Here is a 17,399-nt window from a genome sequence, read left to right on the forward strand (position 1 = left end):
AGAAAAAATAAGAAAAAGAGAGAGAGAGAATATAATTAATGGAAATGCATACACACAGACAATTGAAAAGCTTGTGATGATTATTGGCAGGTTAGTTAAATGTTGTGTTTCCTTGAAGAGGCAGGTGGAGCTTTAGACCATTGAATTGTGTAAAATGTATTTCGGGTTCTTCCCACCAATAACCAAAGATGAATCTGTTTCATAAGCAAAGAAATCCATCACATGGGGATTAGGAAGCCACATCGAAACAGGAAGTGAGAAATGTAACATCATCAGTGGAACGTCCCCTAAACCCGTTAGCCCTGAACTCAGCCCTGGTCTAGGGTCAGGAGGGGCTGATGCTGGGTGTGCTGCCTGGTCTTGGGACTGGAGGCGGAGTAGGGGTTTACTCACGGCAGTGGGCCTCGTCCGACCCGTCCTGACAATGCACGCGCCCGTCACACCGCTGCCAGTCGGGGATGCAGTGGGGGGGGCGGCGACAGCCGAACTGGCCCCGGGAACAGTGTCCCGGGGCGGGGGGCACCGGGGGGCCATGGGTGGGGCCCGGGGCGGCCGTGCCGTTGGTCCCTAAGATGGGGATGTGACATAATAATGATGAGGTGATAGGAACACGTGACGACTCCATGAAGCTGGCAGCCCTGAGCACGCACCGGGGGGGCAGCCCAGCTCGTCGCTGCCGTCGAGGCAGTCGGCGTAGCCGTCACACACCCCGGAGTTGATGATGCAGGTCCCGGAGCCGCAGTGGAAGCGGTTGGGGGCGCAGGAGGAGGTGCCCGGGGCCGCCGTGTGAGCAGGGACCCCCCCTGGAGAGTTGAAATGGATTAGAACGACTATCCGAGGTGGACGGTGCCTGGGAGAGAATTTGTGTGAGTGTGTGAATGAGCAGGTATAGGAGTACCTGTACACCAGGTGTAGGAGTACCTGTACACCAGGTGTAGCAGTACCTGTACACCAGGTGTAGCAGTACCTGTACACCAGGTGTAGCAGTACCTGTACACCAGGTGTAGCAGTACCTGCGGACCAGGTGGAGCAGTACATGTACACCAGGTGTAGCAGTACCTGTACACCTGGTGTAGCAGTACCTGTACACCAGGTGTAGCAGTACCTGTACACCAGGTGCGGCAGTACCTGTACACCAGGTGCGGCAGTACCTATACACCAGGTGCGGCAGTACCTGTACACCAGGTGCGGCACTACCTGTACACCAGGTGCAGCAGTACCTGTACACCAGTCGGAGGAGGTGTAGCCTTACCTGTGCACTGGGCCTCATCAGACCAGTCCCCACAGTCATTCTCTCCGTCACACTTCCACCAGGTGGGGACACAGTGTCCGTTCCCACACTCGTACTGGAAGTACTTGGAGCAGCCTGGCACCTCGGTGGGGGAGGCTGGGAATACACACACCACATTAACATACATAGACCCTTTAATACTATTGCGTCCATAATGTCATTCCGACTGATAATCAAAAGTCTGCTTGTTCACCCACCACAGTTGGCCTCGTCAGAGTAGTCCCCACAGTCGTCCATGCCGTCACACTTCCACTCCAGGCTAACACATAATCCATTGGCACACTGGAAGGTGAAGGCGTCGCACGACTTGCCAGAATCTGTTGGCGTGGCTGGAGACACACAAAGAATCTTCTAGGATAAACTGAGACAAACTGAGAGAATGATGTTTAATGCATATGCAATAGACGTGATCTATGAACTATCACGTGTATATTTTGATAAAAGGAACAAGTTAATGGTTTAGTGGTTAAAGACTTTACCATAATCACTACTTTACTTCTAAGCCATGACCAGTAGTTTTACAGATTAAATTAATTTGAAATCCACAAGGAACCTCACTTGACACTTGCCTACTCAATGCTGCCGTAGACAATGACATCCTTTTGGAAGTACCTACTGGCACCTTAGTGGCCGGTAGAGGCCAGTAGAGTGCTGGCCAGTTACACAGTGCCCCTTAAATACTTCTGACTCAGGATTACAGCATATTAAGAGAAAATCTAGACAGCAATCATATATTCATCCAAGAGGAAACCATTGTGGGGTGGATTTTTGGTATAGGATAAGGGATACAAAACCCGCAACAAAAGCCTATTCAATGTTTGTTTTCCATTTTGTGTGTGTGCAAGTTATTGTGTGCGTGTGTGTGTGTGTGTGCTCGACCCTCCCGATTTACCAAAGCTTTCACACCCCTTTTTTTTTTGTCACTAATGGTCACCTAACTGTTTTTAAGCCCACCATGTCCAGTATTCAGAATTCAAAACATTTATTCACAAATATGTTATTTTTTGCCAAGCAGTGCCAGCCAGTCCTGTGTGCGTATGCAAATTAGCCATGTTCGCCAAACAGAAGAAAGACGTGTTGTTGCGAAATCATACTAAAAACGGCTAGCAAGCGAAAGCTAAACCAGAGTATATCACTCACACACTTTGGGTCTATTCAAACTTAAGGTAAGAGGCTATCTTTTACATATTCGCAGTGACTGAATTGTGATGATAGGACTGGGACATAGGGTGCACTATGCATAAGATGAGTGTGTGCAGATGTGTGCATGCATGTCCTTTCCGGTTTGCATGGTAATCAAGGTGTTGTGGTTGGTTGTGGTCCGACTGTGTGCGTGTGCGTGCGTGTGCATGTCCTTTCTGGCTTCGGCATACTGCATGGTTATGAAGGCCTTGTGGTTAATTGTAGTCTTAGTGAGGGTTGGACTAGGCCCAGGGCTGATTTTATCTGTGCCTGAAATGATCATACATGCGAAGACAAGACACCATAGAGAATTGACTTTCTCAACAACAATAAAAGGAGCGGAAGTCGCACACCATGTAGCCGATGCAAGAATACGTTTTTATTGCATAAAAGTGTAAAGTGCTACCCAAAGTGGTGTGCAAAACATTTTCAGCCCCATTCATACCATCCTCAGTGCAAACAAACAAAGGTAAAATAATTCCTTGTATAGACTACGCCTAGTTGGTGGCAGACATGTCAATCAAAAGGTCAGGTAGGTTGACGTGTTGACCAGACATTTTAAAAAGGCACCGCTCACCTATTTTCACTTTTCTTGACAACATACATGGCCGAGCTCAAGCCTGAATTCAGGTGCCATGCCTGAACTCTATCAGGCCTGTAGGCCTAATTGTTTACGTGCGTGCGAGAGAGAGCGCACAAGAGTATAAATCGGTCGGGCTCTAGTGTGTGTGTGTGTGCATGTTATTGTGCAAGTGTGTATGTGTGTTATTGTGTGTGTGCGTGTAATTGTGTGCGTGCTTGCGTGTTTACCACAGCCGGCGTAAGCAGGGTCTTCGTCCGAGCCGTCCTCACAGTGCTTGGTCCCGTCACACACGAGGGACTTGAAGAGACACTGGGCGCGATTTTTGCAGACAAACTCCATGTAGCGCGTACACAGGGGGTCTAGAGGGGAGGTTTAAATAGTCTGGATTAGCAGTTGTATCCACCAAAACACCCGTGCTGTGTTTGAAATCGCGCACTTACGTAAGTGCACTTACGTAAGTGCACTTACTTCAAGTGCACTTCATTATCCCTTCAGTACACTTACTTATAGCCGCAGTGCTCTCATTTCTACAGTGCACTGTCAAAACGGCCTTCGCGCACCTACCGGAAATCGGTTTGCAGTTTGACGGTTCTTCTTCTGTGGTATTTTTTTTCTGGCTGATAATTTCCATCAGTCGCCTGTATTAGCAATCTAGCAGTATTCATGACATCGTTCTTGATACCAACTGATGACAGAATTAACAATATAAAAACACTGGTCGGATACAGCCTAAAACATTGTAGTTGTACTGAAAAACAAACCAAATATGTGTAATTTTACTGACATTTGTAGCGGGGTGTGACTGGTTGGCCCGGGACAGCCAAAGGCTGCTGACCCATTGCAACCATGGATTACAATATAACCCCTTATCAATGTGTCATGGAAATTGAGTTCGGAGGGTGAACTCTCCCCCCGGGTGGAGACTTATGCTGCAGGTCTGTTTGCTCACCACAGTTGTGTTCGTCTGCGCCGCTGGGACAGTCGGTGACTCCGTTACAGTGGGCGGCGGCAGGCAGGCAGGTTCCGTTGGGACACAGGAAGCCGATGCAACGCTCGCCCCCTGGGGACACACAGCAGCAGAGGGACACCTGACAGTTGCTAAGAGGGTACACATTGTACACCCACACTGCTCAAGGGTGAGTCTGTAGGTTAGGGTTAGGGGTGTCGACCCTGTAGGTTAGGGTTAGGGTTATAGACCCTGTAGGTTAGGGTTAGGGGTGCAGATCCTGTAGGTTAGGGTTAGGTTTAGACCCTGGATGTAGGTGCATGTGGGCCCCTGCCTTCACTCACCGCATTGACTGCGGTCTTCATCCGAGCCGTCCTGACAGTCATCATCCCCGTCGCAGACCCAACGCTGGGGTATGCAGTGACCCGTGTGACACTGGAAGCTGCTGGCCTCGCACGTGTGGTGACCCACTGAGGTGCAAAGAGAGCAGCACGTTATAATGCTGCATTAACCTTGATATGTCATGCGTAACCCATAAACGAATCATGCGGCATGATACCTTTATACATGACAATTTAAAAGTTATAATACTGCATTATATGTTTATACCAGTGGCGATTTCTCTAAGACTGCAAGGGAAGCTCAGCTTCCCCTAAAATTTCGAACATTAAATTGTCAAATATGTATTGTTGTGTTAACATTTCATTGACTACAAATTCGTTAAAATACGTTCATGTCGAAGACGAGTTCGATAAGAATCTTATCCAAGACTGACTCGATTTTGTTAACTTCTCATACATTCCCGTAATGTCAATGCATTAGACCGTAGAAGCCGAGCGTCCATTCACTTCAATGAGACTGCATGGAACAGTTTTTTTCATTGCCTCGAAACTCGACGGTCATTGGATAAATGCCCAGATTTGTCCCGCCCCCGGACGCTCAGCGTCTCTGGGGGTGGATGGAGCAGTGGGCTGGCCTGTGCTAGCCTGGACGCTGGGCTTCCGCGTTATGATTGGAGGATCAGTCGAAAGTCTGAATCACTTTTTGATTGACAGCTATTTTGAGATATACACAGTCACTTCACTATCTGAGTTCAGTCCCATCGCGGATTTTGCAAGTAAAGTCTCATGACAAACTGCAACACATTTCTTGGTATTTGCTTGGCGAAATTGCTTCCATTATTAATTTCTTACACTGTGAATAAAACACATTTATTGTATTTCCTTGTTTCAGTTTAACATACTTTCCGCATTTCCTTGTTCCGAGATTAATATCGTTTCGTTAGTTCGTTCATTTATACTGTTGGCTAGGTCGGAGTGAACTAGCCAGCTAGCATTTTCTTGAAAAGGAACGGAGGGCCGAATTGAGGTATAAATATATTGACAACTATTTTGATGTAGGCCAAAAATGAGCTTCCCCTCTTTAAAAGACCAGCAGCCGCCACTGGTTTATACGTTACAAATGAGAAATAAAAAACCCTGATGTCTTTGTTGGTTGATTTGGATGTGACAAACTGCAGAATAAGCAGGGCTGGATTATAAATGATCTGCTGATCTCCACGTCCGCAGGGATTTGTTAGAACATAACAAGCACCTGTGCAGTTGGTCTCATCCGACCAATCCCGGCAGTCGTTGTCTCCGTCGCAGCGCCACGCCTCACGGATGCACACGCCACGCGTGCAGGTGAACTCTCCGGGGCCGCACTGGTGGGACCCTGGGGGGAAGGGGGGAGGTTAACCTGAGGTACGCTCTGGGGGAACACACACCGTGTGCTGCTTCTGGAGAACACAGACGTGTGCTGCTTCTAGAGAACTCACACCGTGTGCTGCTTCTAGAGAACACACACCGTGTGCTGCTTCTAGAGAACACACACCGTGTGCTGCTTATAGAGAACACACAGCGTGTGCTGCTTATAGAGAACACACAGCGTAGGGCTGGGCGATATGACGATATCATACCGTGGACGATATGAAAGTGTCTACCGGGAGAGATTTGGCCATATCGTTTATACCGAGAGAGAAAAAAAAGTAAAATAAAAAAAAAGTATTGCACTGCACTGACTGAAGCAAGGCAGGTGTGAGACTCACCTGTTAACTTGAAAAAAAATCTAATTTGTATTGAAGAAACAGTTCTATTTTTACCACCAGCTATTTGCACAGCACATAACTTTATAAGTGTATAATTAGTATTTAAAATATTTGTGTGATGCTGTGATTTTTATTTTATATTAAACTGCACTGACTGACAGCCAGGCAGGTGTGAAGCACACCTTTAAAAAAATAAAAAATATTATATTTGTATTGAAAAAACAGTTCAATGTTTACAAGATGTTTGCTCTATATGACACTGCAGTTAATGACAGATTGTTCGCTACTTACTCCTTTGTAAGCATGGAAATTCAAGTTCAAAAAAAAAAAAAAAAAAAATTGATCAAATGTGAAGTATGGTTATTTTAAGCCATTTATTATTTTAATTTACTTCAAAAATACCATATCGTGATATATATCCATATCGTGATATAAAATTACTCATATCGTGATATAAGATTTTGTCCATATCGCCCAGCCCTAACACAGCGTGTGCTGCTTCTAGAGAACACACAGCGTGTGCTGCTTCTAGAGAACTCACACCGTGTGCTGCTTATAGAGAACACACAGCGTGTGCTGCTTCTAGAGAACTCACACCGTGTGCTGCTTCTAGAGGACACACCGTAGAGTGAACATACCTATTGCACATGTGTTCATATGAATTACTGATTAACCAATACCTACCAGACAGACAGACAGACAGACAGACAGACAGACAGACAGACAGACAGACAGACAGACAGACAGACAGACAGACAGACAGACAGACAGACAGACAGACAGACAGACAGACAGACAGACAGACAGACAGACAGACAGACAGACAGACAGACAGACAGACAGACAGACAGACAGACAGACAGACAGACAGACAGACAGACAGACAGACAGACAGACAGACAGACAGACAGACAGACAGACAGACAGACAGACAGACAGACAGACAGACAGACAGACAGACAGACAGACAGACAGACAGACAGACAGACAGACAGACAGACAGACAGACAGACAGACAGACAGACAGACAGACAGACAGACAGACAGACAGACAGACAGACAGACAGACAGACAGACAGACAGACAGACAGACAGACAGACAGACAGACAGACAGACAGACAGACAGACAGACAGACAGACAGACAGACAGACAGACAGACAGACAGACAGACAGACAGACAGACAGACAGACAGACAGACAGACAGACAGACAGACAGACAGACAGACAGACAGACAGACAGACAGACAGACAGACAGACAGACAGACAGACAGACAGACAGACAGACAGACAGACAGACAGACAGACAGACAGACAGACAGACAGACAGACAGACAGACAGACAGACAGACAGACAGACAGACAGACAGACAGACAGACAGACAGACAGACAGACAGACAGACAGACAGACAGACAGACAGACAGACAGACAGACAGACAGACAGACAGACAGACAGACAGACAGACAGACAGACAGACAGACAGACAGACAGACAGACAGACAGACAGACAGACAGACAGACAGACAGACAGACAGACAGACAGACAGACAGACAGACAGACAGACAGACAGACAGACAGACAGACAGACAGACAGACAGACAGACAGACAGACAGACAGACAGACAGACAGACAGACAGACAGACAGACAGACAGACAGACAGACAGACAGACAGACAGACAGACAGACAGACAGACAGACAGACAGACAGACAGACAGACAGACAGACAGACAGACAGACAGACAGACAGACAGACAGACAGACAGACAGACAGACAGACAGACAGACAGACAGACAGACAGACAGACAGACAGACAGACAGACAGACAGACAGACAGACAGACAGACAGACAGACAGACAGACAGACAGACAGACAGACAGACAGACAGACAGACAGACAGACAGACAGACAGACAGACAGACAGACAGACAGACAGACAGACAGACAGACAGACAGACAGACAGACAGACAGACAGACAGACAGACAGACAGACAGACAGACAGACAGACAGACAGACAGACAGACAGACAGACAGACAGACAGACAGACAGACAGACAGACAGACAGACAGACAGACAGACAGACAGACAGACAGACAGACAGACAGACAGACAGACAGACAGACAGACAGACAGACAGACAGACAGACAGACAGACAGACAGACAGACAGACAGACAGACAGACAGACAGACAGACAGACAGACAGACAGACAGACAGACAGACAGACAGACAGACAGACAGACAGACAGACAGACAGACAGACAGACAGACAGACAGACAGACAGACAGACAGACAGACAGACAGACAGACAGACAGACAGACAGACAGACAGACAGACAGACAGACAGACAGACAGACAGACAGACAGACAGACAGACAGACAGACAGACAGACAGACAGACAGACAGACAGGCTCGCTTTGAAACCACACAAATAATAAACCTGAGTCCACGTGCTAATCGGTTTCCGTCAGCAACAGAACTCGAAATAAAAGGTTCAAATCATTCAGCTCTAGTGAGATGCTCCCTCCCAGTTCCGAGGGTGGTTACCACAGTGCTCTTCGTCGCTGTTGTCCCCACAGTCGTCCTCGTGGTCGCACTTGAAGGCCAGAGGGATGCAGGAGCCTGAGGCCACGCAGCGGAACTGGATGGACGTGTCACAGGACGTGGTGGCTGCAGGCGACACACACACACTCAGTCACCTAACAGTCAGGGTGGACTGATCATGACCTCCCTAACTTGGACAGGAACCCTTTACCCAACACAAGGGGCTGCACAGAGACGGTTCTAGTATCTGGGATGCTCAAATATGGCCTACTCATTGTTGGCTTTTTGGACTGAAGTTAGAGAAGGTTAAAATAAGCCTAAACCTTTGAAAATATCCCTTTAAGTCTTAAGGAGAATGTTAATCTAAGAAGGTATATTCGGATACTCACGGCACTCTTGTTCGTCGCTCAGATCTCCACAGTCGTTGTCACTGTCGCATTTCCAGATGCTGCTGATGCAGCGGCCATTGGAGCAGCGATACTGGTTCGGCAAGCAGCTGTGCTCTGATTGAACAAGTAACGTAATTATAATCCAATCCCAATATAATGAGTGTCCAGATCAGGGATTCCTACAGGAGGAGAGCTGAGTGGACATTACAGACGCCTGTTATTTCAGCGATCATAATAACACCCCAGTTTAAATGAATCCAAGCAAACCAGCACCTGTGAGGACTAGTTGGGAGGTGGTTACTGTCTGGGGGGCTAGTGAGAGGTGGTCAGTATTCCCCTCTAGAGGGGCCGTGTCTGGAGGACTAGTTGGGAGGGGGTCAGTCTCTGGAGGACTAGGTGGGAGGGGGTCAGGGATCTCCCCTGAACGGGGGGCCGTGTCTGAGAGGACTGAGTGAGCTGCAGGAGCCCACCTGTCTTGACGCAGGTGGTGTTCAGCAGCTGGTAGCCGGGGGGGCACTGGCATTGGAGCCCCCCGCCGGGCAAGGCCGTGGTGGGGGCGCCGTCAGGGCACACGCAGGTGTGGCGGTGTCCGGGCAGGGGCAGACACAGCTGGGCACAGGGCTGGTCCGAGCAGCCGTTATGGCCTAGAGGGGGAGGACAAATACACACAGAACCTTTACTACTTCTGAACTGGAGGATACATACAATATGAATTGCATGCAACATAAGTAATAGATTATTTTATTGGAAAGTCTCAAGAATGTCTTAAAAATAAATATAATCTACTAGAGGTCAACGGACATCTGTGCAGACAGTCTGTACAGAGCAGACCCCCCAGAGAGGCCCCCCACAGAGAGCCAGCCCCCCCCCCCACCCCTGGTCAGACCCCCCTGTTACCTCGGGCCTTGCCCTTGTAGAAGACCTTAAGGTCCATCACTCCAATCAGCCTGCCTATGATCAGCTCCTTGTTTGGGGAGCCCGACTTTGGAGCCTTGAAGATCCCCATTTTGGACCAGTCGTCCCAGTACAGGTCGTTCTATCAAACAAACAAACAAACAAAAACTCAATACCATTCAAATGAATATAACAAAGCACAAACAACAACAACAACACAGACACTGAACCAACTTGAGCCAACATGGGGTCCTGACCCCACCCTCCTGTCCTACCACAGGGCGTCCCCTGACCTCACCCTCCTGTCATGTCCTCTGAGCGCTGAACACAGACCATTGTAGACCCGTGTTCAGGTCAGCAGGCTTTGCAGCGGCCTGGGGGGAACTTTGTGTACCAACGTGTGGTTCCTCTGTTGGTATGTCATTCCTCTTTCTGCTACGGACGTGTCCCTAGGCTAGCTCGCTAAGGGGACTAGCACACTAAGGGGGCTCGCTCTCTAATGGATACACTCCCAGAGGGGTCCCCACCTTGAAGACGGCGATGGCGTAGGGGTGCGGCAGGCCCTCCATCAGCACGCTGCGCTGCCCGCCGCTGAGGTCGGCCCTCTCGATGCGGTCGCTGTACGCCTCGGTCCAGTACAGCCAGTGGTCGTCCACCGTCACGCCGTTGGGCCAGCGCATGCCCTCCGACGCCACACACAGCACGTTGGTGCCGTCCATGTGACCCCGGTACACGCCCGCAGCCCGGTCGCCCCAGTCTGTCCAGAACATCAGACTGGGGGGGGGGGGGGGGGGGGGAGAGGAAGAGGAAGAGAGATAGGAGGAGAGAAGGGGAGAGGGAAATGGAGAGAGAGAGACATAGTCACTGACTTAACTTTCTGTAGAACATTCAGAGGAAATTCAGTGGTAATTGTGATGTGAAGTATAAGGAATAACAGAACTACTCAAAGCAATTTGAATTAAACCGGAAAAGAGAAGTGAAACTAATTGGACTTGCTGCAGGGAGCAGCAGGGGACGCGTTAGAACAGAGGGTTGAGCAGGGTGCGTCTGTGTGTGCCTCTGTGTGGGTGTGCGTGCGTGTTACCCCTCTCCTGGCAGCAGCACCAGGGCCCGGGGGTGCTCCAGAACAGAGGAGTTGAGCAGGGTGCATCTGTGTGTGTGTGTGCGTGCGTGCGTGCGTGTTACCCCTCTCCTGGCAGCAGCACCAGGGCCCGGGGGTGCTCCAGAACAGAGGAGTTGAGCAGAGTGTGGCGCATGTCTCCGTCAGGGTTGGAGACCTGCATCAGAAAACCCATCATTACCATCGATCAAGCTGCTACTCGAGTCCTGTCCTGTCTCACCCTTCAGAGGCTCAAAACTATTACCTTAGGCCGCCCTACCTCAACTCTATTCTGTGCTATTTAACACGGTAAACAGTCAAATGAGCCTTCTCCACCCAGTCAACGACCAAAGTCAGACCACATCTGTCCATTAACAAGCTTTCTCTCTTCACACTGTTCACTCCATTCTCTACACTATGCGGAGGCTACATCAGGGGTTTATTCATGTGTAATCAGTAATACACTGTAGACTAAACATTATGTACACTTAGATCACCATGTGTTGCTATGTTTAAAGTCCTCAGAAAGAAGCAGAAATATGGATCATATTTCTGCCTACTATGACAGTGCTCAGTGTGAATGAAATGTATTTGACCTAAGCCTACATCGATTATTTCAGCATCAGAAAATATAAAATCAATACAGAACATCTTAGAAATGATGTTCACAAGTCTCTCGACTGGCTACTGCATTACAACGTGTGTCCACTAGGGTGCATACAAATCTTTAGATAGAAACTCCACGGTAGGGCTGAACGATTTTAAGAAAAAAATGAAATTGCGATTTTTCTGGTAGAGATTGCGGTTTCGATTTCAACCACGATTTATTTTCTTTAAATCAATTTTCAGTATAAATTAATACAACCAATGAATTCCATTAAGGTAATGCAATAATGAAAACTGCTGGCAACAGATTTCAAATGCAAGACTGTTTATTCAAGTACCTAAGAAACTTAAGTAAACTTGCTTCAATGGCTCATCAGCATCAAAATAATTGCACTTTTGTAAAAAAAATAAAATAAATAATAATAAAAAAAAAAAACGCAGCTTTGACGATCCCAAAATCGTAATGCTTGAGATCGCGATTTTCGGTCGAAAACGATAGATCGTTCAGCCCTACTCCACGGTATGAGGTAAACGAATATGTCTGCTAGTAAAACAGCAACACTGAACATCAAGAACAAAAGACGGAGGCCTAAAATAAAACACATTATATTCACATTGAACACAGTCGTAAGAGGTGGAAATATGATCCATGTGTGTTGGGCTGAAGACCTGATCTGCATCTATGTCTGAACTTCCTCTCCAGAGAAGCGTCCCTGTGTCTGCGTCCAGTCTCTGGCCGGACGGTCTTACTGAACAGAGTTGTCCCAGCATCATTCATTCCACACTCAATCACCCACTCCAGGCCAACCTCTATCTTCTGCGCTCCGGCGTCGACCCAGTAGAGCAGCCGGCTGATGGGGTCGAAGGTCAGAGCCTCTACGTTCTGAAGGTCCTTCCTGACCACGACCTCCTGGCCCGTGCTGCCGTTCAGACACAGCCGCTGCATGGGGTCAAGAACCACAACAGCCGAGCGGTGACCCTCTGTTCTACAGCTGCCTGGCCCCGCTGTGGGGCGGAGGACGGCCTGCTGGTCTGCAGGGCTGCCACCGTGCCCTGCTGAGTGGGGGGATGTCTACGCGATGTCTAAGCTCTGTGGGGGTAGGGGGGCATTGGAGGTGAGCAGTGTCCGGGTAGAGACAGGAGGGGCATGGCTCTCAGCAGCCCCCCAAAGGAGAGGAGAGGTAACAGGTGACTGGTGACTGCTTACAGAAGACAGGTGACAGCTGCGGCCTCATCACTAAAGGTGGAGATTCATTAAATGTAATGAATCTAGGCCTGTCACGATGACCATTTTATCTGGGCGATTAATTGCCCCAGAAATGATTGCAATAAGCGATAATATTGTCGTTTTTCAACTAATATAAAGATAATGGCATAATAATGTAAATTAATAATAAAGTACACCCTTTGTAGATCAATAAACATTTGTTGCTTAGGCGTACTCTGCTAAATATATATATAAATATATATAATGTATAGAACGCCGGTCATTATCGGGAAAATAAGCCCCGACAGGGCGAACAGGACACCGACGCGCAGCTTATTTTGATAATGAACGGCGACGTTCTATACATTATCCCGCTTATTACACGGCTACTTGCCAAAACGAAAAAATCACTTCACATGGTGTGTCTTTTTGCAATTGAACGGAGCGTTCCACGGCATTGAGAAGACCCGTGTAATTAATTGATTTATTGCTTATCGCGACAGGCCTAAATTAATCTAAACATTACTATACCCTACTAGGTTTAGTAAGGAGAGTCAAGTGCTATTTTGACTCTCCTTACTTACACGTTACTAGAGTAAAATGCCAATTTGAATCTTTAGTGAAATTAGTATTTTTTCTTAACATTTGGGCGATTTTCTGATTTTGATGTATAAATTATTTGATTGTTCTCCGCCCCCATTGTAGCTCACAGACCACCATGTGTCAGCAGGTGGACCAAAAGGAAACAGCACAAAGGTGAAAAAGACCTGGATGGTGTCCAGGGATATGTCGGCCCAGTACAGGCAGTTGCGGTCGTAGTCAAAGTCCAGGGCCACAGCCTCTCGGAGGCCGGTGAGGGGCAGGGGCGTGTCGGTGCCGGTGGCCAGGTCGTAACGGTGGATGGAGCTCCGCACGGCGTACAGGATGAACTCGTTGCTCTCTGCAAGCATCACACCGAGGGGCTGGTTAAAGGAGATCAACAGGGGGACAGACTTGCAGTTGTGCACTTGAATAGATATCAGGTCTAACAGGCGAGACTCGAAGGTCCGCCCACTCCACAGCGAATACTTATTTCTGCTGCCATCGAAACCCTTTAACACGTCGCCCTGCCAGAAGGGAGGAACTTTCTCTCCCTATTTTAGACAGTAAAACGTCTGAGCCAGGGGGGGGGGGGTCTACCTCCAACCGGACAAGGAAGCATCTCTCCGTTCAGTCTGGTCTCCACGTCTCCCCCCGTACAGCTGTCCCCAGACACTTTTCTATACCTGGGAGAGACACAGAGAGAGACACATAGGGACAGAGACACACAGACAGACAGGGACACAGAGAGAGAAATTTGAAAACAACAAATGTTGAGCTCTCCCAGTCTGGTGCCAGGTGGCGCTAGAATCAAACAAGTGTTTTTATAACATGCTGATCTTCACAAAGCACCAGTGCAAACAGCAAAGCAAACAGCGGTTCACCGCTCCCTTGATGCTAGCTAGCAGCAACTGTTGTCAATATGCTAACTAGGGGTTGCCTCGTGGCCATCCTGACGGCGAACATTACCGTTAGATAACATAAAGTGTATTTACTGTAAGGGATCGGTCCTCCTTTCTAAACACTGCCGCTCTCCAACTCCTCTGGAGAAGTGCTAGGGGTCGAGGTTTGAGAGCGAGCTGAGACGCTAGTGAATGTGGCGTGTTGGACGGGTGGTGAACTACAAACAGACATCTGAACTACAACACCGGGGTTGATAGGCCCTCCTCCACCGCACGGCTTACCCCTTGCTGCGCCTGTAGGTGGTGCCCACGGGACAGGGCACCGGGGGGGCGTAGAGGTTCCCAGAGAACTCGGGGTCAGGCATGCACACCTGCAGCGCCAGGTCCTCGCTCAGCCTGAACCCGTAGTCACTGGGGAGAGAGAGAGTGGACAGTAAGGGACTAGTGTTAGTAAAGTACTAGTATAATGCATACTAATACACAATACACTGATAGTACTAATATAATAGAATGCATACTTTTAATGTTACATGAATTCATTCTGTAAGACTGTTCTAGAGCCAGTCTATTCCTGTTTGTTTGGATGATTGCGTTCTCATTGGTTGTTTAAAGTCACACGTTGTTAGTCTCTTCATTAGTTAAGAGGTTAGCCATGTTCTTGCCAGCGAGGTTCAAGATCCCTCTTTTCATTTGGCTCCATCTGCCCGTGTAAGCCTTGGATTACTTACAGTTTCATACTATCAGAAACAACTTGGACATAAGGAAATGCTACATCCTCAATAAATGGACACGCAAGTGCAAGCGACTTTTTGCAGCCTCGTAATTGAAGCTTCCTAGCATTACTTCAGGTCAAGTGTTTCGCTATCTGGTGATGGGTGCCTCGCTACTCGCTCAGGTGCCGGAATACATACTAATAGACTAATGCGTACTAGTATAATACAATGCATAGTAATACACTGATGTTGCTAGTATAACATTGTCCATACTAATACACTAGTGCGTACTAGCCTTGAAACTTTCCCATCAGTTTCCATCTCCAAAGTACCTTTTCACCGGGTCAAGAGCCCAATGCCTGGACTCAATTGGACAGACCTACAACCAATCAGATTAACGTGAGAGACATCAGCCGCAGCCATCTCAGGTGTTATTGAAAAGGCCTCAGCCATGCTCCTACAGCTGCTCTGTACATCAAACCCGCCCATATTAGATAAAGGGTTGTAATTGTCCAAAGTCTGCTGGACATCGGTCTGAACAGCAGGGGGCCAGACGCATAAAGAGCAGATGGAACAGAGCTCAGATCTGTCTGCTTCCCAGGTTCATGACCTCCTGCAGCAATGAGCCATTACTTTTCACCACAGGGTTGTTCAGAGCATCCTCCTCAATAAGAAACTGTTTAGAAGTGGATTAAACGACGCATATTTCAACCAATGCCTGGTTTGCCGATGCCAAGGAACCAGTTACCATTCGTAGTCCTGCCGCTGGCAGGAGCAGTTGGTGGCCGTGACGGGCCGGTCAAAGTCCTCCCCGTTGAAGCAGGTGGCGTGCGGCGTGCGCCTCCGGAACACCATCTGCCGGCCAAGGAGACAGTCGTTCCCTCGCTCGTCCGACGGAGACCAGCGCTTGTAGTCCGCCTCCGCACATGGTACGCCTGACCCAGGGGAGAACACACAGGCCTGCAGTAAAGCACTGGCTCACAGGGGATCTCACATGAGAACTCACAGGGGAACACACTCACAGGGGATCTCACTCACAGAGGAACTCACTTACAGGGGAAGTACTCACAGGGGAACTCACTCACAGGGGAAGTACTCACTCACAGGGGAACTCACTCACAGGGGATCTCCCTCGTGATCGACCGATATATCAGCAGGCCGATATTTGTGTTTTTTACGTATATCATATCGGCCGATATTTTTTCAGCATTGACATTCTCGCCCATGTTGCCAAAGACGAAATAACAAACCAGATAACACTTGTTTTTACTTTATATTTGTATTGTATTTAATTGTTTAAATTGAATTTAGCTAGTAAACTGAGTGTTTAAAGTGTATGTAGTCTCGTCGTCGTCGTCGCTCGTCGTTCGACGCGATCGTCCGTTGCCAGGCAACGTTCGACGCGATCATCAGTTGCCAGGCAGGTTGTACAATTTTCGCCCCAGGTACAAATTTGGTGGGACAGCACCAAGCATGCATTTGAAAATATCACTGGATATCACACATTGGATAACACTACGACCAATCAGATGAATACAAGGGTTGACGTATCCAGACCAGTGGAGCTAACCAATAGATAAGACTCTTGCCATATGCCGTCGGTAAAACAGCAACGCTTTTGGCCCGCCTAGATTGATACATCGATGTGATTGATTAATGTTCGGGGCCAGGGGAGGCACAGAATATTACAATTACAATTAGGGCATTTAGCAGACGCTTTTATCCAAAGCGACTTACATCGGTTAATACACACATTGACACACCGACGGCAGAGTCAACCATGCAAGGCAACAGCTTGAATATACACTAGTACATTGCTCGTTCCCAGAGTGACTCGCTGAGCAAAATAAAATTGTGCTCTCGCGAGAACTCTGGATTTCCAGGGTATTATCGGCTCCAAATATCGGCCCAAGAAAATCGGCATCGGCATATCCAGGGTATCTGCAAGTCAAATTTAAGACTTTTTAAGACCTTTTTAATACCACCTTGAATGAAATTTAAGACCTAAAACACGTGATGGTGGGGGGGATCCCGCTGTATTATAACCCAAGCATAGCATGTGTGTCACTCAATGAGACTCATTCACCTACCCATGGTCGCAGACTAGCTAGCAAGTACGCAGATAATCGTTTATATATGCAGCTAGCAAGAAAGAAGCCTCTATACATGTCCTTCCAGAAAAGTCCCACGAGAAAAATAATGCCCCGACAAATTTAAGACCTTGAGTTACAGTATTTAAGACCAGCATATGACATTTGTAATGAATTTAAGACTTTTCAAGGCCTTAAATTTAGAAACATGAATTTAAGACTTTTTAAGACTTTTTAAGGATGCGCGGACACCCTGGTATCGGTTATCGGCTAAG

The 17,399-nt window shown here is 47.9% G+C and overlaps 1 protein-coding gene across 1 annotated transcript in view; it reads right to left on the reverse strand.

The window, feature by feature from the left end:
• Positions 1-17,399, reverse strand: part of sorl1 (sortilin-related receptor, L(DLR class) A repeats containing) — a 67,594-nt gene that overhangs the window by 12,348 nt on the left and 37,847 nt on the right. Inside the window, exons 14-32 of the mRNA XM_056610519.1 lie at positions 15,783-15,969; positions 14,604-14,732; positions 14,020-14,105; positions 13,608-13,780; positions 12,442-12,573; positions 11,114-11,205; positions 10,456-10,702; positions 9,932-10,070; positions 9,505-9,678; positions 9,035-9,148; positions 8,649-8,771; positions 5,596-5,715; positions 4,347-4,472; positions 4,006-4,116; positions 3,284-3,415; positions 1,489-1,620; positions 1,253-1,387; positions 651-803; positions 394-567 (exon numbers count right to left, since the gene is read on the reverse strand). Of these exons, the coding sequence (XP_056466494.1) occupies positions 394-567; positions 651-803; positions 1,253-1,387; positions 1,489-1,620; positions 3,284-3,415; positions 4,006-4,116; positions 4,347-4,472; positions 5,596-5,715; positions 8,649-8,771; positions 9,035-9,148; positions 9,505-9,678; positions 9,932-10,070; positions 10,456-10,702; positions 11,114-11,205; positions 12,442-12,573; positions 13,608-13,780; positions 14,020-14,105; positions 14,604-14,732; positions 15,783-15,969 (2,679 nt within the window). The remainder of the gene's footprint in view (positions 1-393; positions 568-650; positions 804-1,252; positions 1,388-1,488; positions 1,621-3,283; positions 3,416-4,005; positions 4,117-4,346; positions 4,473-5,595; positions 5,716-8,648; positions 8,772-9,034; positions 9,149-9,504; positions 9,679-9,931; positions 10,071-10,455; positions 10,703-11,113; positions 11,206-12,441; positions 12,574-13,607; positions 13,781-14,019; positions 14,106-14,603; positions 14,733-15,782; positions 15,970-17,399) is intronic.

Source organism: Gadus chalcogrammus, chromosome 16 (genome assembly GCF_026213295.1).
Source record: "Gadus chalcogrammus isolate NIFS_2021 chromosome 16, NIFS_Gcha_1.0, whole genome shotgun sequence".
NCBI lineage: Eukaryota > Metazoa > Chordata > Actinopteri > Gadiformes > Gadidae > Gadus > Gadus chalcogrammus.